Raw genomic sequence first — 21,853 nt, forward strand, 5'->3', positions numbered from 1 at the left:
GCAATCTTTTTGTTTTTTGGAGGTCTACATCATTATAAATCACTGTGACCAAGTATTTATAAAATTCATTATTTTAATTAATTAAAAGTTAATTTCATCAAACTAATGGATTCATTTAATTTACATTTGATTATCAATAAAATTTCTTGTTCCTCAGTTTGTAATTATATCTTTGTATGTATTTACGTATATTGTATTATGTAATTTTAATAACATTACATTATTATTGTATATATTTCGATTCATAATCGATCAGCACAAAAACAGTTATCTTTATTTAAGCTTGGTCTTAAGAAACAATTTTATCTATGTTGGATTAAATCATTTTCCGTAACATTTGAAATGCTATAAAAATTATACGGCAAGTTTGTTGGCAAAAAACTTTGAAGTGCGGTCGGTACTGCATTGAAATAAGTCGTGTTTCGTTCTCTGAATACAGTTTCTTGAACAGTACCATTGACGTCCGTTTGGAAAGTCTGAATAGTAGTTGTTGGAATAGCTTGGATAACTATGGGTTGTGATGTTGAAGCATAAGGAACTGCTTGTATTACCTGTAAGAATACAATATTTAAATATTGCATTAATCAAATGTACATAAACTATTGTTCCAAATATTTAATAATTTAGTAATATATTATTATTTTTGCTTTACTTTATTATTATTGATATATTTATTAATACTAGAAAATAAACATTTTATACTTGCGCTGTCGGAGATTCTGTTTGAGGTACAGAGAGCGGATTTTCTTCCTCGAGAGGCTGTGTTTGTTCTGTCGTCTGTTGTAATTGCTGATTGTTGGTCAGATGTTTAGTGTGAGAAGTATTGATTCCATGTCGACGCTTCATATGCTTATTATAATTTGGCCAATTTGTAAAGTGATGCTGACATTCTAAACAACTATACGGACGCTCTCCCGTATGCTGTCGCCTATGTGTCTGCAATTGTGAAATAATAGTATTAAATCGGTATTTTAAAAACGTCATATGATAAAAATCTTTTAATAGCTTACAGTTAATATTCCTTTGAAACGGAAGCGTTTCCCGCAAAATTCACAAGTAAATGGCATAGCACCGGTATGTATTCTATGATGTTCCCTTAAAGTTCCTTTCTCCCTAAAGGTTCTTCCGCACACATCACATTGATGCGGCTTGGCACCTGTATGCACTGTCTCATGTTTCTTCAATTGCAAAGGTGTTTTAAATCTGTACAATATCATTTCATTCTTTTTAAAATCATATATTGTATATATCATGTATATAATGTACATGAATGTAATAATGTGATATGTTTATGATATTGACTCACGCTTTTGGACATTGAGAGCAGCTATATGGCTTATCCACAGAATGAGTTAAAAAATGGGCTTCTAAATTTCCTTTCTGTATAAAACTCTTACCACATTGATCGCATGTAAAGTTTCTGACACCAGAATGAATACGTTTGTGCGTTACTAGATTTGGTTTTGTAGAAAATCTAAAAATAAATGTTATCATCTAGTTATATAAAGATTGTAAAATATAATCTAGTTATATAAACATTGTAAAATATAATCATTCTGAAATATAAAAAAAATATATTATATTAACCTCTTATCACATTGATCACATGGATATCTGTTTTTCACAGTATCGGGTAAATGACATCGATTATGAATATATAAAGCACTTTGCTGTCTAAAAGCTTTACCACAAGTTTGGCATACAAATGGCCGTTCTTCACTGTGAATTGTCTTATGAGAGTCTAATACTTTTTTATGTACAAACGACTTTCCACAATCTTCACAGCTAAAATTAAATTGAACAATATTAACAAACATGTTCATATATCCAAAATTTTACACAATTGTACACAGCAAATAATTTGTACCTAAACTTTGCCTTATTCTTGTGCCTCTTAACATGAGTAAGAAACCCATAGTATTTATCATAAACCTTACAACATTGCACACACATATACTTGGCTTTTTGATTATGCACTGTTTCATGGTGTTCCTCTAATGCTTCTAGACTTGGTAATTTGTCATTGCAATCGGTACACAGCCAAGGATATCTCTCTAAACTTTCTGTCTTTTTCCTTCCATGCTTAGTTGTTTCCATTGTCCGTGTTTCTCTCATTTCTAAATTAGATTCTGTCTCTAAATTAAAAGCATATATATTGTATTAGACTTATAATAGATCTATATTAGCATTAATTATATTTAAACATGATTTTAAAGAAACAAATAAAGGAAATAAAATTAAAAGTATATATTATATATATTATTCTCTTTTATATATATATATATATATATATATATATATATATATATATATATATATTAAAATATCTTACCAGATATATAATTATCTACAATCTTCAAATTATTTTTCACAGCTGCATCATTCTGTTCCTTGTCTATCTGGGAAGACATATGGAGCTCAGATTCTTCTTCCATTCTTTGTATCTGATTTCTCCTCTTTAATCTTTTCTTAGTCTGTTTAGGAGAACTCTTTTTCATCTGTATCTTACACTTCTTCTGTTTTATATTATCTTGTGTTTCCTGAGTTTTGGAACTGTCACTTTTATTACATCCTTCAATAAAATCATAAGTATTCAAAACATTGACTGTATCATTGATATAATTGTCAGCTGATTGACACTCAGCTATCTCTTCCCTGTTGTTGACTTCATCCTTTGGAAACTCTATAGTCTCTTCCACGTAATCTATATTTGGTTCTATCGGTTGTGGTTCAGGCTTTAAATTAATTAATAATTGTTTTAGCGATATTTGTGCTTTATTGGTCTTTTCAAAAAACTCGCTGCATTGATTCAACAAATCACAGCAATCTATGCAAACCGTAAGTGGCAAGCTGTCTGTTATTAGAACCTGCATAATTATAATAGTCATTATTAAAGATAAAAAATATATCAGAAATATCAAAATTTGTGTAACTTAGATTGTAATTAAATCTATACATACATCGTAATTATATTACTACAAATACGTAAGTTATTTTATCAAATATAAAAACAATTTAATTTTATTGCTCAATAAAATGGCAAACTCAAATTGCCTTTGCAAGATTTACATTAACTTCCTAATAGCATTATCTAGCAGTTATCTAAAATCCAAGAAAAACAAACATTTATTTTGATTATACACACATTAAGATCAATTTACATTACACTTATTATTTATAGACGCGATTCGAAATTCATGGCAGTATTAAAAATTTATAATATATATAAGTGAATTATAAATTAACAGTGAATCTGGGCAGTGAATCTTGGAATAAAGCTACAATACTAAATAAAATATTTCTGTTTTTCTGAATTAAATACATTTTACGGGAGCAATAAAGAGAGAACGTTCGCTTTATTAAAAATTTACCTGTATTTGCAAACACTTTGCAATCTTAGCCTCAATCGCGAGTTTCTGTCCCTCAGCTTCGTAGATCCCGATGAGATTCGTCTTGGTCTCGGCACACAGCCGGCAAAGTACCGGTTCCGTCATTCTCATTCAATGCACATACAGAATTTTCGTACGCGTAAGATCGTCGTACGGCGTCACTGCGCGAAGATGCATCGTGCTCGTCTTAAAGGCCGTTTACAGGGTGAAGCAGCTGATATCAGGTTCGATCTCGAACCCTTAACCCATACAAGAGTTTCTCCGTGTCAGAGATGTTTGAAGAGGAAAAGGCAGACAGAAGTGGTGTGCGTATCGCGTCTCTACGAGACGATAATTCATTCATAGTATGGCAGCTAGACAAAAAGTCGTGTATATCGCGCGCGTATTATCATATCGGACCGCTAGTAAACAAACGATCGCCACGGACGACACCGATTCGGAACACAGCGGACATGTTGTTCTCGCTACTCGCCGTGAGATATCATAATTATGAGCGCTGAAACGAGGCGACTTGGGGCGATGTGTAACTTTAGAGAATCGATGACTGATAGTCGATAGATTCAAATCCACTTGAACCTTATCCCTCCTCATATGTCTCCTAAGAAATTCAATTAAAAAAGAATAATGAAAATTGATTGATTAAAAATAATACGAGGCGACTTGTTGCGCCACGAACGGCAATTGATCACGACCGAGTCGGCGATTACCTTTCCTCGTCTTCGAATAGCGAATAAAAGACCGCGAGTATTCCATAATGTTTCCACGAAAACAGATATATTTGTCAGAGCTTTGAGTGTTGTGTTTGTCCTATCCTAGGTCAAAAAAAAAACATCTGATTTGTGATTCATACGCATAGCACATGCGCACGCTTTATTCCCGCGGTTCGGTATTGTCAGCGCCTGCATTCATAGCATAGACGGTCGTCATTGAAGATATCCGCGTTTACCGATATGGGCTTTTTATTTATGCGTTTATGCAAAAATCTGTGCTCCCGCCCTAAAGCGGGGAGCACACACTTTTGCATAAGCGCATAATCACAAGCATAAGGAAATTGATTGGTTCATTTCCTTATGTATATGTATGTAAATCAATCAATTTCTTTATGTTTATGATTATGCGCTTATGCAAAAGTGTGTGCTCCCCGCTTAAATATTAATCAATGGATGCGTTCAGGAAACACACCGTTGCATATTGAACGTTTTTTGATTGGTTCTTTCTTCTAGGACCAACAAATCAACGTCGAGGATTGATAAGACGATGCTCAACGATTGTGCAACAATTGTTTCCTAAACGCGCCCAATTCTGTTGCGTAGTATCACATCACATATCTCTGATTAGCTGATCACAGCTTTAAAAAGAATTCAAAAGCAAAGAAGCAAAATAAATTCGCAGACGAAAATTTCTCTCCATGTCTATCTTGCCATTTTAATTATAGCGAAGAGTAATTAGAACATTAAAGAATGAAATTCCTTATTTTTTTGTTACATTTTTATATTCATTCGTCTCTTATTTTTAATTTATAAAGTCAATCTCTAATCTCTTAAAGAATTAAATATCTATAAATTTCAAAAGAAATATTTTCATAATTTTTTAATTTATCGAATTTCTGATGTGAGAAAAAGACTTAAAGAATCAAACATGCAATGTTTCTATAATGATTTTCAAAATATAAAAATAAATATATTGCAAATTGATTAACTCGCATGTAAATAGCAAAAAAAATGTTCGAAATTAGAGGTCATTTAAAATTCCATGGACGTACAAGCGAAAGTTCATGTTTTCTCAGAAATCTTCAATAAGTCAAACGCAATCAAAAACGGACCGTCTTAAACAAATATTGCACGCCGCTAATTTCTTTCACATATTTGAATATTACAAAATGTACTTTTTCTGAGAACTTTTGACGCAGCGTTATTTCAATTTCCATGCTTTCGTGTACTTTCTTTTCACTCACATCAACATAGATTTTACTTTCCACTTTTCATATACAATCTGTATAAAAATAGTAAACTTTAAGGAATTGGAGAAAAAATCCTATAAATTATGTTCTAGTAAAAAATCTTGGAATTTCCTTCAGGAATATTGTATTATCTTCTCTAATTCTTTAAAAATTGATCAAGCTTATGCATGGAATTATTTTCGACACAATATGTTGTTTTCAAAATTTTCTAGAAAGTATTTATGGTCTCCGCGGAATATTGGATACGAGTTAATGAACTCGACTAAAGCCAGTTTAATCAGCTACCCATAAACGAGTGAAAATCGAAAGCAGCCATTCGAATAATCATGTTTGAGAAAAATAGTCGCAGGGCGTATTGCATTTTATTGCAAGAAAAGGTGCGATTATCGAGCATCACTCTGACAATGAGAATCATCAGATTCGCATCCAAGGATGACTCTTGCACAAAGACAAAGAGAAGGAGGGATCGAACGATTCACAGGAAATGTATGGCTCGAAATCTTCAACGGGCGAATCATGGAGACTTCGACGCTCGAAAACGTGGCACTGGATGGAAAAGTATTGACGCGATGTGTCCTCATTGTGTATATATAGGGGTGCCTGTGTCAAGAAAACACTGCAGTTCTTCGTTGAGCATCTGTAGGACAGCATCAGGTGGAAGGTACCTGTCCGGTTGAAGTTTCTTCTGTGGAGATCAGTGCGTTTGAACTTTGGAAACATCTAATCTTGCTGATTATAATCGAGTTGCTGATCGTATCAGGTAAATTCAACATATTTCTGAAAAATAATTTGATGCAAATTATATCACACATTTCACACATTCCCGTTTTTGAGTTTTTTAAAAAGCATTGTTCACTTTATTATTTATTTACTATATTCCGTACTAAATTATTAAGAAAAAATTCTATGATTTTTTAATTATATTTTATCTATTTTATGTATATAAACAACAAAAAAAAAATAAAAGGAATCATAGTAACATTAGTTGAATTAAATCTTATCATCTATCATATAAAATAAAACTGAACACAAGGTACCACCCTATAGCATTGGAATCATATAGAACCGGTTTGAGGACACCGCCTCTTCAAGAAAATTCATTTAAACTTAAAAATAACGAAGAAAGCATTTCTACCAATCAGAATATAAAAAGATAAATTATTAAAAATTTTTAAGATTTTAATTAAGATTTCTTAAAATTATTAATAGATTTCCGAAATATATATAAAATATATAAATCTCGCTCATTATAATTAAATTTCAATATTAATTTTTTTGCATTTCTTTTTTATTGGTCGTAATATGAAAAGAAGAAAAATGATTCCACTCATCGTGTATTTTGTTGCTCTTGTGACGCTGTCCTCCGCCCAATTTCAACCACAACCCAGCGGTCGGATTCTGGAATCGCCGAATCCAGCACTTTGCGCACAAAGTAAGTCTCACTATTTTTATCAGAAATTATGCAAGCAACTGGAGCTTTTAAAATTATCTCCTAAGCATTAAACATTTTTAACATGGATCTTTTACTCATTTTTCAAATTTTTATATTATGTTGATGTGAAAATATTTTAATCATATAAAATAAGGCTCTTTCATTATGCTATTGTGTAAAAATTAAAAGCATAAATTATTGATTCAATGCTAAATTAATTTAATTGTCGACTATGGTTCTCAGAAACTTTATGCAAGTAAGTTGGCCGTGGAAACTATCGCTTAAAATTTTTATATAAATTGATCTTCTGTTAGGATGTAAATAATACAAGCATTCCCAATGCTCTCTCTAAAAGTTCGTCGGAGAGAGAGAGTCTTCATTCTATTTCCCTCAGCAGTCAAACATTCGAGGAAACTACAAATCGGAGAAAGTATTTTCAATATTTGTCATTAAAAAGAAGCCGCGACCCTATGGTGCGGAATCTTCCTCCTTCAACCGTTTTTCAATTTCCTACTCCGCCTCAAACCTTCGATTATTGTATCTTCCGTCTCTGTCGCGGAATTATTGTATCTTCTTACGCCGCATCGCGCTAATTATACGTGACCGTTCATCCTTTACATCTTGTGCATCTTGCTCGATGTTCGTTATAGAAAGTGTGACGATGACACCGACGGCGGTATAACTCGAACGCATTTGAATTGTAAATATCCTCGTCGTAAGTAGTACGGAATGTCGGGTGGCACTTTCACGTTCATCGCGTTTTTGGTTGGTTCGAACCAGTGAGAATAAATCACCATTAATTATCTAATCTGGAATGTCTTTTCCAAATTATCAGCATCTCCCAACATTCTCTTGTCCTATCTAAACAGGAATTCATAGATGGAAGACTTATCAATTTAACTTAACTTCCAAGAATGCATCAAAATTATCTCAAAAGAAGAGATTATTAAGTTTTATGTGAAATATTTGAACTTCTTTTTTGGTGTAAAATAAATTATGCTAATTTTTTTTCTTTTTCATCTTGTAAAAACGTTAAATTCTAATAAATTATGTAATCTAAATTATTTAAATAGATTAAAAATCAAAGCAAGAGAGAGATATCCGCCTTAAAACATCATTGAGATTCTAAACTAGGAAGAAATGGAAGAGAATATGTTATGTACGGAACCTGATACTGATTATCCATTCATTAGGCGTAGCCGATTGACGCGCGTTCCAAAGACGCGCCCCTCATAAAAAACTTTCTTCTTCTTTATTTGGAAAGTGACGCACGTGATAAAATCAATATACAGTGCGGGTGCCAATGTCTAGGTCGTGACTTACCCGGGGTCGCCGCCTCGACTGACACTGATTTCGCAACTTTCACTCCGGGAACAAGCAAAAGACCTCGGTTCTTCCTATTGTAAACATATCTCTTAAACATTCAAAGCGTTCTTAAAGATTATTGTCTATTGTCTAGTGCCTGTGTGGTTTAATTCACTCGATTTTCTAATTGCGGTTTTTCTCGCAGGGACCATCCATGAACGATTCAATGGAAAAGGCTATTATTTTTCGTGGGCTGATCCGAGAACGGCCGGACAAGAAGTGGACTGGTTATCGGGTAGAAACTTTTGCCGACAACGTTGCATGGATCTAGTTTCATTGGAGACCTCCGTGGAGAATGAATTGATCAAGAGCCGCATCGTTCAAAGTATTGTCTGCAAATTGATTCTGCATTTCGTGGGTAATCGAAGTAAAAAAATTTAAAAATGTTAATGTGACACGCTTCTCTTGCAGACAAGGTGAAATACATCTGGACTTCCGGTCGCCTCTGTGATTTCAAAGGTTGTGACAGGCCGGATCTGCAGCCTCTTCATATTAACGGTTGGTTCTGGACCGCCGAGTTGCAGAAGTTAGCACCCACCAATGATCGCGGTCAAAATGATTGGTCCGAGAGCGGCGGGTAAGATTTATTATTTGCAATATTACATATCGATGATGTATACCGACCTATAATTTTGTATTGTTCAACGTTGCTATTTAAACGCTTGTACATATCGACATATATCGAAATGAAGATCGTGCATACGCCATCCTCACTTTTGAGCTCAAGGATATTGAACAAGTTGTGATTAAATCTTTTTTATCCTCCCGCTGCAATTCTCTGTTATTTTTTGCTCTATAATCAATGATCGTGCGTTTAGTAGTCAAGGTTTCTAAACGTATACTATCAAATGACAAAACGATAATGTATATATCTCGATTCATCTTATGAGAATTCGTTCTGTATGTGTTTTCTTTAGTATCGGCAAACCACAGCCTGACAATCGCGAGGCCATTCAAGGCGGCGCTCCCGAGAATTGCTTGGCTATCCTCAATCAATTTTACAATGATGGAGTGAACTGGCATGATGTGGCATGTCATCATAAGAAACCATGGGTCTGCGAAGACAATGAGTCTCTCCTGAGATATGTTCGGTTTACCAATCCCAACATTCGCATATAATGGAAAAGAAACTTTGTAAAACAATAGTTTCACTTTTGTTCAAATCAGTTTTAGCACCTATAATGTTACAATATTCAAATGTGTATCTACGCCAGAGAAGCGACTGAGTAGCATATAGAACATCTTATTTATTACTATTATATATAATATTATAACATCTCATACTCATTAAACCTCACATAGTATGAATTATTTAATTAAACTTATAGGCATTATTTGAGTTCAGGAAATATTACTATTTATATTCTTAGATATAAATCCCTAAAGATAGATGGGAAAAATTAGATAAAATAGAAACTATAGTTTCTATTATCACACATACATTTCTTAGATTATTATAAAAAGATGTATGAAATAACTACATTTCTAAAAAATACTAATTGATCAATCCAGAGTAGCAATAAATTCGTAAATAATAAATGATTCTATATTTTTTCATTATTAAAAAACATAGCAGTTCATTTATAACACACATTAAGTTTTAACTGCTTGTTACATTGTTTGCATAAAATGCATAAACTATATTTTTCCCTCTTTATATAAAAATTTAAATTACATAAAATTATGTTTATTAATAAAAAAATATATGCATATTATACAGATGTTAAACAAGAGACTTTCACAAAGTGTACCTAATAATATATATCATATATTTACTTAATCAAATATAACAACTTTATAAAAGTACTTTAAAAATATGTACTCAAAACTATTTTTTACCTTCTACCATTATGATATGATATCCAAATTTTGTTTTTACTGGTGGATCTGTATAAACTGGAGATGCTAGATTAGAAATTGGCAATGCAAAGGCAGCATCTTGAAAAGGTCCTACCATGGAACCACGTGTCATCCAACCAAGATCACCCTTTAGATAATAAACAAAATGCAAAATTTCAGACACTATTATTTTCAATTAATTTATTAAGACAATATTTTTTCGATATATTCATGTTACCCCAGATCTTGCTTTATCTTCGCTGTATGTCGCTGCAACTTCATTGAACTTTTGACCAGCTTTTAATTTTTCCAGTGCTTCCAATATCTTCGATTGTTTTTCACACAGTATATGTCTAACCTGTATTTGCACATAGAAAAATAATTCTGTAAAATAAACTATACAGAAATGATAAAAGCTGTAACAATATACTGTATACAATATTTAAAATAAAGTGTTCGATTATCATAACAATTAATAATTCACAATATAATTATATAGTATACATGTTACTTATCGATACAAAATGTTTTCTTACTTTCACTGCATTTCCACCTTTTTTTTCTGTTTTGCCACTCTCCTCCGAGGATTTACCCTTACTGGTTTTCGCGGCACCAGCATTCTTTTTCGGCGGCATGCTCGTGCAATTTCAGGTTATATCAATATACCATTGATGAAAAATAAATAAGTTTCTTCCGTAACTATAGAAAAATGTCCGTGTTTTAAATATACGATATAATAAGTAAATAATTAAGGAGTAGGATTGATTATCGATGATAAAATTTATAATTATTTATGGGAATATCTAGGAGAATATAGAGAATATTTAAGAGGAATATATAAGAAGTATATGCATATCAAATCTAAACACGATACGTCTAATCCGAAAATATTTATTAATATTATTAAATATTTATGAATAATAGTTAATATTTATTAATATTATTTATCTTACAATTGCATGAACTGCTTTAGATTTGTAAATTCATATTTCAATTTATTCTTTTATTAAATTTTTTAAATTTAACTTATCATTAGTTGATAAAATAGAGATGCAAATTAAAATTATCATAAGATGATTTCCTATTATAGTTATAGTATAAATCTTCTGAGTTTTTATTTATTTGTTTCTTTTTTTTTGCTTCAAAAGAAGAAAGATTTTTATTGTTGTTTAAAATTGTTAACAAATTTACTTACTCCTTGTATATATTTATATTATGAAAAATATTCAAAGCTTTTATCATGAAAATAAAGTAGTAATGTATGATAATATGAACACGAGGACAGCCACGTGCCATTATGTTTAAAATGCAACATATATATATATATATATATAATGATCGATAAGCGACTACTGTGACTACTGTGATACATCTGGATATATCTGGTGATTTGGATTTTTATATTTTGCGTTTTCCTTTACATGATATTGTTTAATAAGACGTACTTTTCTATTCGAATTCAAGATTAATATTAATACAACACACCGATATTTTCTTTACATCAATCGTTCTGTTTCCATTTTTTAAATTCTTCCTTTCTCTAAAACATTGAAATTTTTTCATTTGTATTACAAATAATAATAGATCTATATAATCCATTTTATCTAATCTATATAAGCCAGAAGTTTACATGACATATTGAATTATTACATCATTGATATTTTTTTTTGTACTTTAATTTTGTATAAGAATATTATAACTGTACAATTTATTGCAATTTTTTCTCTCTAAAAAAAGGTTTATTTGATTGATAATAAAAAGACGAAAGTTTTAATGATGGAGTTAAAACGACCAGACAAACCAGCTAAGTGCACATGGAAAGCAAATGAGGAAAATTCACCCCATACAAAACGAATAAAGTAAGTTTATTGGAATTGAAAACTTTATTAGACAATTGGAAAGATACAATTTATTGTATCATAGATACAATAAATTTATATGTCATTGTAACATTTTAAACATTGCAAATTTTAATATCATGTATTTTATATTGTATGTATAATCAAACATTATATTAAAATATACAAGACAAATATGCTTCCAATAAATGTGTCTTATTATTTTGTTTTCTACAGGATGCCAAATCGCAACAAAATATTACCTAACATTTTAAGTGCAATTGGTCAGACGCCTCTCGTTCGGTTAAATAATATTCCTAAATCTCATGGAATTAAATGTGAAATGTGTTGGTAGAAAATTTCTTATCATATTTTATATATCTTGTAAATGAAGGAAAACTTGAAACTCTGATGAAAGTTCTTATCAACTATTGTTATTATATTACTATTTTTTTACACAGATGCAAAATGTGAATTTTTTAATCCTGGGGGATCTGTAAAAGATCGAATAGCACATAGAATGATACAGGATGCAGAAGAAAAGGGACTGATAAAACCAGGATATACACTCATTGAACCAACAAGTGGCAATACTGGAATTGGTCTAGCAATGGCTGCAGCAGTCAAGGGCTATAAATGCATCATTGTGATGCCAGAGAAAATGTCTAATGAAAAAGTCTATGTGCTTCGTGCTCTTGGAGCAGAAATAGTGAGAACGCCAACTGAAGCTGCTTGGTATAGTCCGGAAGCGCATATCAGCGTTGCTCAGAAATTGCAGAGAGAGACACCCAATAGTATTGTCTTAGATCAATATACTCATTCTGGCAACCCATTAGCACATTATGATCTAACTGCGACTGAACTTTGGGAACAATGTGATGGCAAAATAGATTATGTAGTAGTTGGTGCTGGTACTGGAGGGACTGTCACCGGAATCGGCCGCAAATTGAAGGAACTGTCCCCTGATACAAAAATTATTGGTGTGGATCCAATAGGAAGCATTTTGGCACAGCCACCTGAGTTGAATAAGGAGGATGTTGGTTTTTACGAAGTAGAGGGAATCGGGTATATATCATGTATATTACAAAATAATATAGCTTTTGATAAAATGTTATCATTTTTTTACATAAAATAAAAAGTCGATTAAAAATTTTTTTTACATCTTGCAGATATGACTTTGTACCAACAGTCTTGGATCGCAATGTTGTTGATATGTGGATGAAGACAGAGGACTGTGAGTCACTAAATGCAGCACGTAAATTAATTCGTCAGGAGGGATTATTATGTGGCGGTAGCAGTGGAGCGGCACTTTCAGCGGCAATTAAAATCGCTAAAAATCTGTCGGCGGATAAACGTTTGATCATTCTTTTGCCAGATGGCATACGTAATTACATGACAAAGTTTGTATCGGATCAATGGATGGAAGCCAGAGATTTTTTGGTAAAATTATTTGTGATATATCTAAGATATCATACATTTAAATATAACTGTAGAAGTATATAAAATATTTACTAATTTATAATTTTTTCCTTCAGACATGCAAAACTTCAATAGAGATGAATAAATGGTGGTGGAGTATACCATTATTCAATTTAACATTAAATAAGCCTACAATATTACCAAAGGGAATGTCATGTCAAGATGCTGTGGATTTCTTTAAAACTGCTAACAACATTCAACAATTATTGGTAACTGATGATGAGAAAATACATGTGAGAGGTGTTATCACATCAGACGTACTCCTGTCTAATTTGATTTCCGGTGCAGTAAAGCAAACAGACTGTGCCGAGAAAGTTATGATCAAGCAATTCACGAAAGTTTCAGTCTCGATTATATTGGGCAAACTATCTCATATTCTTGAAAAAGAATCTTATGCCATAGTTTTAAACGACAATAATGCTTTAGTTGGGATTGTAAATCAAAATGACATTTTCAATTTTATAATTAAGGGCGATAATACAGCGCAGAATAATGGCACTATGTAAAATTCATCCATGTAGTTACATTTGCTAAAATAAGATTGTCGTTTATGCAATATATTTGTATAATTGAGAAAATTAGATATAAGAATGGTTGAATTGGAATTGAATTGCTATATTATATTAGATGCTATTATTTTTTTTATCTATAGAATCTTGTAAAAAGTAATTCATTATTTATATCTGTGTAATGAAAAAATCAATGAAGAAAATTATATATCTATTAAAAATTTTTAATATAATGATAAAAGTTTTCTTAGGATTTCTTAGTATTTGTAAATTTCAAGCATTTAAGTTTTATACATCCAACTTTGTAATAATTTTATAAAATTATGGAATTGTGCAAAAGTGAAATAAAAAATAAAAATATATCAAATATTCAATTGTTATAAATAAATGTTATATTTGAATGTACTTTGGAGTAAAAACATCAATAATTCATGGATATATTAAAAGAAAAATGTGTTTGACTTTATATATATATATATATATATATATGAGATCTTTATAAAATTATTCTCATTCTAGAAACTAATGATCTCTTTTAACTAAACACAAAAAATGTATGTGGAGTATATAATAAATATCTATTATATTTCTTTATATTAGATAAATACAAGAAATTTTATCATATTTAAATTTCTTTTTATATATATATCTCTATATATCTCTTTGTTTCTCAAATGATAGAACAGCTATTAAATTTTTTGAACTTGAACATGAAATTTGCAACTTGGTAATGTAGTAGTCTCAGCTGTAACAGTACTAATAATTCCAAGATTTGCTAAACTACCTCTGAGAAGACCACAAGTGAAAGCCAGCAGACGAGGACTCTCTTTAAGATACTGTTTGCTGTTGCTTGTACCAACTTTATCTAATAATCTGAAAGCATTATCTTGCAACACATATACCCCATGATGATTAGTTCTGAGATTATCAATTTGTTTGTGATATAAGCTGGACCAGAAATCTGTGCAGATAAACTTGATCATATCTAGTTCATCCTTGAATCTGCTCCATTCTCTTGTTAGTCGTTCAATAATTCTGTATCCAACACTGAATCCCATCCATTCTAAACGTGAAAGCTCTTCTTCGCCTTCCTATTGAAAACAATATATATTTCCAGTCAGAGAATTTTTTTATAGTAAATAAAAGAAGATATATATAGTATATGCAAATAATACATATTACTATTATCTTATGTTCATTACTTACCGCGGTATTAGATGATTTGCTCAAAACATAATTGACTAATTCAGCATGCAAATATTCAAAGAGACAATCGTCGGCTTCTCCAGTTGCGTTAGGATTTGCTTTGGAATCAATTATTTGTTGCTTCATTTTTTTCGTTGATATTATTTCTCGTTTTACTCGATTGTGTATAATTTATCCATGTGCAGGCTATTTTTTTAAAATATGTATGATACGTGTATTACATTTACATAATATATTTTAAATAACCTAGATACATACAGTCATTAACTTTATGTTTAGATCGTTCATTGAAATAATCACAAATTAAACAAATTAGTGGCCTATATATTTGCGATTGTAAAATATTATAAAGTATGTATACTAATACATATCGTATGCATATAGTCGCGCATGCATCGTTAACAATAGGTGTGTGATAATATCTTGTCGGTGCAGTTATCATGGGCGCGTTCCACTTAACGCTTGCAACGTTCGCGAGTATTACCTGTCTTTGTTTAACTTTTGATGAACAACAAGGATGAAATAATACTGTAAGTGTGCGGACGTTAGATGGGACGTGCCTCATGAAATAAGCACAGAGAAAAAATCCAATCAGCATCGTGGAAAAGAGACAAAAATATCAATATATGCCATGAGAGGAAAAAATATATACATATATATACATGTATGATATATACTTTAGTATATGTACCTGGTAACTATGGAAACTGTAAAATACATTTTCCATACATACAGGATAATCGTATTGTATGCACTAATAATTAATTTCCTAAACATCAAAATATAAAATATGTTAGCAAACAATTCAATCTTTCAAAAATATTTATTTAATAAATATAAGGATCCTGTTATAAGATTTATACACAAGGATTTTAATATTACATTATTTAATTAAGTATTTAATTTGAATTATGATATATATATATATATATATATATATATATGTATATGTATATATATATATATATATATATATATATATATATATATTTAATAATATATGAATATATTATATCCATAATAATATTTCCAATATAAATGTTTAAGATAAAATAGAAGATATATGGAGAAATATATTATCAATGGTCAAATTGGTGAAGGAGCGCAAGGTTTGGTCTTGAAAGCACATGATGTATTTAGGGATAAAGAAGTGGCATTAAAGAAAATCCTGATTAAAAGAACTGAAGATGGCTTACCCGTATCCATTATACGCGAAGTGAAAAGTTTACAACAACTTGAACATCCCTATGTATATTTTTTTTCTTTTTAAAATATGAAATTAGTTGTATTTTTAAAACATTTATTTATATTTTAATTTAACATTGTTATTACATTTGTAATTATAGCAGTTTGCTTGCAGGTTGTTGTATTATTGGATGCTTTCCCAAGTGGGTTGGACTTTATAATGGTATTTGAATATATGCCTACAGGTTTATGGGAAGTGTTGAGAGATGCTGACATATCCTTGACAATGGGGCAAATTAAAACATATATGAAAATGTTATTGGAGGGTATGGCATATGTACATGGAAAGCACATAATACATAGGGTATTCGAATACTCAAAAATTATTCCTATTTTAATGAGATTTATAGATACAATTTCTTCCAAAATATTGAAGTTTTTTTAATTGTACTTTTAGGACTTGAAACCTGCAAATTTATTGATCAGCGCCGAAGGTATATTGAAAATCGCAGATTTTGGCTTAAGCAGATTGATGTGGCAGGATAGTACAAAACCGTATTCGCATCAAGTTGCTACAAGATGGTACCGGGCACCAGAATTACTCTATGGAGCGCGATATTATACATCTGCAATCGATATGTGGTCGATCGGTTGCATATTCGGCGAAATGTTAAACAATTCTCCATTATTTCCAGTAAATACTCTACTTTCATTGAAATAAATTGATAAAATATTAGTGTTTTATAATATATGATACAAAATCTTGATGTTTTATAAAATTATGCAACAGGGTGAAACTGATATTGAGCAGCTAGCTATAGTTTTGAAGTATTTAGGCTCTCCTACATCCGAATCATGGCCTGGATTGACTTCATTACCAGACTACAATAAAATCAGTTTTCCTTATCACAAAGGTACAACATGGGAAAATATTATTCAAGATGCACAACCTGAAGCTATCGATCTAATCAGGCAAATTTTGATTTACAATTCGTCAAAACGCCTGACAGCTGAGCAGGTGCTATAACATAAAATTGTTTTTGCATGTGCATATATATATTCATATATATATATATATATATATATATATATATATATATATATATATAAACAAAACTGATAAATTGTTACAGGCATTGTGTCACATATATTTTTATTCCAAACCTTATCCATCAATGAAGAATTTAATAAAACCACCACAGAATCATCGTTTATGTGTAAAACCAAAAGAAATCAACCCAAATGTGCAAGCAAGCACGCTTTTCGAGAATCTTCTGAGAATCATATAACAATTTCGTACACATGCTGTATATTAATGATATATATATATATATATATATATATATATATATATATATATATATATATATATGATAAATGAAAGATGTTGCATATAGAAACAATTAAAAATCTGTTAACAGTTTTATTTAATTTAACAGATTTTATTTAATTGCCATTCCTGTAAAAGGTCAATATCCTTTTGAACACCTCTGGATTATAACCCGTTACTACAGGCCTGGCACTATCGTATTCGGCTTTTTCGTAGAGAGTCAACGGCGGTAGAGCACACCAAAAATTTTTCACGTTGGCATCGTTAGCGTCTAGCGAATTGAGTTGAAATATGAAAAAGTGATAATTCTTCCCGTCTGATTGAATACACTGCAAGGTAACGGGTTCTGGCAATTTTTTTACGGATGAGCCGAATTTTTGTCGTGCACGAAACGCTGCCATAGTATACGATTTTATCAGGGTGCGACCAACAATCTGGCTTTCTGTCACAGCCAATTCCGTCAAATTTTTTACTTCCTCTGGGTCGTAATGTACAAAGATAGTGTGGACATTTTTCCAAGGTGTTGTTGCACTGACAGCTGTTGGATGTAATACAACTTATACTACTACTTGTTATATTATAAGGTCAATGTATATATTGAATATAATAAGCAGTTAAACTCACGATATACGTCTTCAGTTTTGTAGAAGTTTGTCTGATCCAAACTGATAGTATGATGCATCGGATGGATGTTTGGAAGATCTATTTCTATACTGCAATTAGAACTTTCTAATGGTTTTAGGGGGCTTACTGACATGATCATCACATCTGATCTTAAGGTGAATTGAATAAGATCTGATTCTTTTTCTGGAAAAACATTTTTATATTACGCAATGTTTAAGTCCAAAATATTTAATATTTTTAAACATATAGTTATAGATTACCTAAATTTAATTTTGTAATTCCGTCATACAATATGCATCGTTTCCTTGCAATATCTGGACCAGATAAAGATTCACAAAGTTGTAAGATCTTTCTGGATAAATTCCGCCTATAAAAATAAAAAGTATGCATTAATAGAATAAATGTGTAACTTGTTATATGTCAAAATACTTAATTCTTAATTTGCTAACATTTTTCTACAGTTGGTTAAGCCATAATCTCTAGGAAATATCCATGCAGGTCTTGTAGGATCTTTCCTTTTTGGTAGCTTTTCTTGATGAGCATCAAATATATTTGAAGTATAAATTATCCTAAAAATAACAAGAAATATATATAAGATCTGAATGTATAAGGCTGATAGCAGGTTGTATAAGGCTCTTACGTCCACAACTATAACAGATGTAAGCACTTACATCTCATTCTCTATTGTCAGCCTAATATATGTATTAAAAAACTAATATTAATATACCTTTTTACTATGTCATCTACATATTCTGGTAGATCTAAGAATGAATCTTGTATATAATTTGAAGAGCTGTCTGGCAGACATATAGTGTTTGTTAATATCTGTGCTTGACGAAAACCTTCTTGCAGAACGTTATGATCCTTAAAAATTAAACAAGCCTGAGCTTTCCAATCAGGATGTGTTTCGTCAAACGATATTTTTGGTTTGAGTGTTTCTATTTCCAACCTGATATAAAATACAGTTTTCAATTGATATTAAATGCATGTGATATATATAATAATAATTTATAAAAAAAATAGATTTTCTTTTTAAGTACCTTGAACGGATCGGTTTTGAAGTGGTCAAATCTAAGGCATTTTTTACCTGAATCCCATATTGGTTGGACAAATAATCATCTATTTTGTCATTGGATATCTTGCGTTCTCGTTTTATATGCCATAATTTAGTAATCTGTCTGCCTATGTGTTGCTTGTATAATATTTGCGTGATCTTCATTGTATATCTTAACTTTAAAATAGATAGATAATAATAATGGATGTGAGATCTCGAAGGTTATGTTTTTCACTGGGAGACTTTCTTTTTTTAGTAATACTAAATTCTTATCAAATAATATTGAAATGAATGTTGATATTCGTGATTACATCAACAGGATTAAACGGAGGATTTCCGTTTTGTAATATATTTACTCTTTTTTTCAGATAATATGTAAAACATATAATCTTTTTTTCTATCCTATGACAGACTAGCGCTCAATCGATAATCGATATTCTATCTCATTCTATCGCGAAAAGAAAATTAGTCACGATTGAGATAATATACAAAAACTTATTGAAAATAATAAGAATAGTTAGCATAGCAGCTTGGACAAAATAAATAAATACACAATATAAATATTTCATATATTTAATAGTATGCATATCATTTTAAATTAATAATATGCTTTAGTACAAAAGAAATTTTTCCTCCTTTTATATCCCTTTTATTATCTCTCCTATCCCCTTTATATACATATAGCAATTTTTAATTTAATTTTATTTTTTATATAAATTTTATAGCTAATGAGCCTTCTTAACCGTTGCACTAGGATTAAGCATTTTTCGCCTTTGTGTAAACATGTGCAGATAAAGATGAAGGAAAACTGAAACAAAACATTATAATTCATAGTTTATAACTTTGTTTTCTATATTATTTTACCTACATCCTATAATATGTATACTTACATGGTGTATAACTTATCATAATTCCTATCAAAACATACAAATAGCTAAATGTGAAATTCCATTTGTTTGGTAAAATGTAACTCCATGAGTCAGAATTATCGTTAGAGTATTGCACAGCAGCATAGAAACATAATAATTCACCAGTTACCCCAATCGGATACAATATAATAAACGTAGTATATCTAAAGACATATTTTAATTAATGTTTACACAAATCAAGCAACAACTATATAAACTTAATATCTTTTAATTATAAAAAGATTGATTACCTGAGCCAGACTAATATATATGGCACAATACCAGTAAGATTCGCAAAATAATAGAAGTATCTAATGATTTCTGTGATAGACCATGCAATGAGAGCTAGCGGAAGTCCTGGAGATGCAGCAGCATACGAATCAGGAGTAGCCAAGATAACTCCAACCACAACCATTACACGACTAAAAACTTGCAATGTTGTGGTTATAACATTGGAAGATACAATGCCAATTGCTGCATGTATTATCTGAAAAAAAGTAAGTTTTTATAATAAACCATTCATAAACTAAATAATATATATAATTAGTATGTATGTATGTATATATAACTAATTATGTAATACTATATTATGTAATTTTTATAACACTTTTTCAAATATTGCTGCTAATAACATTTTCATTAAAAATCTAAAAACTATTAACTTTAAAAATGACCTGTTTATTTCTGTTTATATTCTACCCTTAGTAAGATGTTATAAATACCTCTAACACAGCTGCATTCTGAAAAATAATTACAGGAAGCTGTGTTTTATCCCACAAAGTATTATGAGAAGGATTTATGTAATGTTGTATAATTAGATACAATATGTAACTCCATCTAAAATAAAAGAAAAAAGATTAGTTTTGAAAGTGAGCATATGTTAGAATAATATATATAAAGAATATATATATATATATATATATATTTATATATTTATATATTTATATACACAATAATAAGTATATAAAGGAAAACTCTTAATAAAAATAACCGAGTAATAAACAAATTTCTATTACATAATGTTTTAAAGAGCAAATATTTTAAGTTACTCGTTTCGTTATTCATCTAATATTACAGAAAAAATTAATAACATACCCCAAAGTTTGTCCGAGATTATATAACACCAGATAAAGTTTCGAAAGAGCGCCAGGTTTTTGGGATTTCGTTCCAGGCATATCTACGTAGAAATTTTTTCAAACGTTTCGGCGCTCCGTTCTTGAATGTTTGCAATGGAATACTTTATTGAGAATGTATAATCACTTTGTAAAATATACATGCTAAGTCATTGTGAAAATCCCTATTCATGTATGTACGTATGAATGCTCACCAATCAAGCTATGTATTTGTTACCAATCAAGAATGAAGTGTACTCTTTCACGAATCAAATTACATCTTTCGATAGCGAATTTTTTTGTTTCTCATAATTTCATGCATATTCATTTTTTTAACCCGCAAGGTTAAGCGTATGCCGATTTTAAAAAATTTTTTTTGCATTACATGAACAGACGTATATTATTTAGAGTGGAAAAAAAATATCCATTTTCCACACATGCATTAAAAAAAAATCAGTGAATCAAAATTTTATCAAATTAATTCGAATGTTTTTCGCGCAAAAGATTTTACATATACAGATTTTACAAATCAAAAGATTTTACACATTCATGAAATGACTTGTCCGAATTTATCTCCGTCTGTCATTGCGCTGTGTAATGGAAGATTCACACTGCGTTCGTGT

General features: G+C 30.5%; 8 protein-coding genes across 16 annotated transcripts; 3 read left to right on the top strand and 5 right to left on the bottom strand.

Annotated features, from left to right (window-relative positions):
- Positions 1 to 55: 55 nt before the first annotated feature.
- Positions 56 to 4,328, bottom strand: LOC126858434 (gastrula zinc finger protein XlCGF26.1-like). 2 transcript variants are annotated; one of them, XM_050608765.1, is made up of 9 exons: positions 4,097 to 4,325; positions 3,372 to 3,987; positions 2,333 to 2,867; positions 1,868 to 2,135; positions 1,588 to 1,785; positions 1,307 to 1,474; positions 1,011 to 1,203; positions 703 to 936; positions 56 to 551 (listed from the first exon to the last, which is right to left on the bottom strand). In XM_050608765.1, exons 2-9 carry the CDS (start codon positions 3,498 to 3,500, stop codon positions 303 to 305), a joined length of 1,974 nt encoding a protein of 657 aa, XP_050464722.1. In that variant the 5' UTR covers positions 3,501 to 3,987; positions 4,097 to 4,325; the 3' UTR covers positions 56 to 302. The 2 variants fall into 2 exon arrangements, with proteins under 2 accessions (XP_050464722.1, XP_050464723.1); XM_050608766.1 differs by having other exon boundaries at positions 410 to 551; positions 707 to 936; positions 4,097 to 4,328.
- A 1,524-nt stretch (positions 4,329 to 5,852) lies between these two features.
- LOC126858472 (uncharacterized) lies at positions 5,853 to 9,688 on the top strand. Of its 2 annotated transcripts, none has more exons than XM_050608833.1 (5): positions 5,853 to 6,109; positions 6,663 to 6,781; positions 8,292 to 8,471; positions 8,558 to 8,723; positions 9,064 to 9,688. In XM_050608833.1, exons 2-5 carry the CDS (start codon positions 6,667 to 6,669, stop codon positions 9,263 to 9,265), a joined length of 663 nt encoding a protein of 220 aa, XP_050464790.1. In that variant the 5' UTR covers positions 5,853 to 6,109; positions 6,663 to 6,666; the 3' UTR covers positions 9,266 to 9,688. The 2 variants fall into 2 exon arrangements, with proteins under 2 accessions (XP_050464790.1, XP_050464789.1); XM_050608832.1 differs by having other exon boundaries at positions 5,860 to 6,109; positions 6,660 to 6,781.
- Positions 9,689 to 9,817: 129 nt separating this feature from the next.
- On the bottom strand, positions 9,818 to 10,966 carry LOC126858479 (peptidyl-prolyl cis-trans isomerase NIMA-interacting 4). The gene is made up of 4 exons (XM_050608845.1): positions 10,939 to 10,966; positions 10,522 to 10,684; positions 10,224 to 10,343; positions 9,818 to 10,133 (listed from the first exon to the last, which is right to left on the bottom strand). The coding sequence occupies exons 2-4, from the start codon at positions 10,618 to 10,620 to the stop codon at positions 9,975 to 9,977; spliced, it is 378 nt and encodes a 125-aa protein (XP_050464802.1). The 5' UTR covers positions 10,621 to 10,684; positions 10,939 to 10,966; the 3' UTR covers positions 9,818 to 9,974.
- Positions 10,967 to 11,252: 286 nt separating this feature from the next.
- On the top strand, positions 11,253 to 14,180 carry LOC126858447 (cystathionine beta-synthase). Its single transcript, XM_050608785.1, has 6 exons — positions 11,253 to 11,370; positions 11,723 to 11,844; positions 12,061 to 12,170; positions 12,285 to 12,888; positions 12,993 to 13,263; positions 13,359 to 14,180. The coding sequence occupies exons 2-6, from the start codon at positions 11,759 to 11,761 to the stop codon at positions 13,806 to 13,808; spliced, it is 1,521 nt and encodes a 506-aa protein (XP_050464742.1). The 5' UTR covers positions 11,253 to 11,370; positions 11,723 to 11,758; the 3' UTR covers positions 13,809 to 14,180.
- A 245-nt stretch (positions 14,181 to 14,425) lies between these two features.
- Positions 14,426 to 15,621, bottom strand: LOC126858475 (trafficking protein particle complex subunit 6b). 3 transcript variants are annotated; one of them, XM_050608839.1, is made up of 3 exons: positions 15,502 to 15,621; positions 15,018 to 15,203; positions 14,426 to 14,902 (listed from the first exon to the last, which is right to left on the bottom strand). In XM_050608839.1, exons 2-3 carry the CDS (start codon positions 15,141 to 15,143, stop codon positions 14,501 to 14,503), a joined length of 528 nt encoding a protein of 175 aa, XP_050464796.1. In that variant the 5' UTR covers positions 15,144 to 15,203; positions 15,502 to 15,621; the 3' UTR covers positions 14,426 to 14,500. The 3 variants fall into 3 exon arrangements, with proteins under 3 accessions (XP_050464796.1, XP_050464794.1, XP_050464795.1); XM_050608837.1 differs by lacking the exon at positions 15,502 to 15,621 and adding an exon at positions 15,276 to 15,495; XM_050608838.1 differs by lacking the exon at positions 15,502 to 15,621 and having other exon boundaries at positions 15,018 to 15,495.
- On the top strand, positions 15,546 to 17,628 carry LOC126858460 (cyclin-dependent kinase 20-like). Of its 5 annotated transcripts, none has more exons than XM_050608808.1 (6): positions 15,546 to 15,681; positions 16,065 to 16,266; positions 16,378 to 16,566; positions 16,660 to 16,896; positions 16,993 to 17,220; positions 17,336 to 17,628. In XM_050608808.1, exons 2-6 carry the CDS (start codon positions 16,081 to 16,083, stop codon positions 17,489 to 17,491), a joined length of 996 nt encoding a protein of 331 aa, XP_050464765.1. In that variant the 5' UTR covers positions 15,546 to 15,681; positions 16,065 to 16,080; the 3' UTR covers positions 17,492 to 17,628. The 5 variants fall into 5 exon arrangements, with proteins under 5 accessions (XP_050464765.1, XP_050464767.1, XP_050464766.1 ...); XM_050608810.1 differs by having other exon boundaries at positions 15,570 to 15,711; XM_050608809.1 differs by having other exon boundaries at positions 15,627 to 15,764.
- Positions 17,611 to 19,663, bottom strand: LOC126858454 (39S ribosomal protein L37, mitochondrial). Its single transcript, XM_050608795.1, has 6 exons — positions 19,197 to 19,663; positions 18,884 to 19,105; positions 18,606 to 18,725; positions 18,417 to 18,523; positions 18,157 to 18,339; positions 17,611 to 18,070 (listed from the first exon to the last, which is right to left on the bottom strand). Exons 1-6 carry the CDS (start codon positions 19,373 to 19,375, stop codon positions 17,649 to 17,651), a joined length of 1,233 nt encoding a protein of 410 aa, XP_050464752.1. The 5' UTR covers positions 19,376 to 19,663; the 3' UTR covers positions 17,611 to 17,648.
- Positions 19,664 to 19,769: 106 nt separating this feature from the next.
- LOC126858399 (very-long-chain (3R)-3-hydroxyacyl-CoA dehydratase 2) lies at positions 19,770 to 21,438 on the bottom strand. The gene is made up of 5 exons (XM_050608677.1): positions 21,214 to 21,438; positions 20,841 to 20,955; positions 20,370 to 20,605; positions 20,101 to 20,282; positions 19,770 to 20,018 (listed from the first exon to the last, which is right to left on the bottom strand). The coding sequence occupies exons 1-5, from the start codon at positions 21,291 to 21,293 to the stop codon at positions 19,936 to 19,938; spliced, it is 696 nt and encodes a 231-aa protein (XP_050464634.1). The 5' UTR covers positions 21,294 to 21,438; the 3' UTR covers positions 19,770 to 19,935.
- Positions 21,439 to 21,853: the final 415 nt, after the last annotated feature.

This window comes from Cataglyphis hispanica, chromosome 25, assembly GCF_021464435.1.
Source record: "Cataglyphis hispanica isolate Lineage 1 chromosome 25, ULB_Chis1_1.0, whole genome shotgun sequence".
Taxonomy (NCBI): Eukaryota; Metazoa; Arthropoda; class Insecta; order Hymenoptera; family Formicidae; genus Cataglyphis; species Cataglyphis hispanica.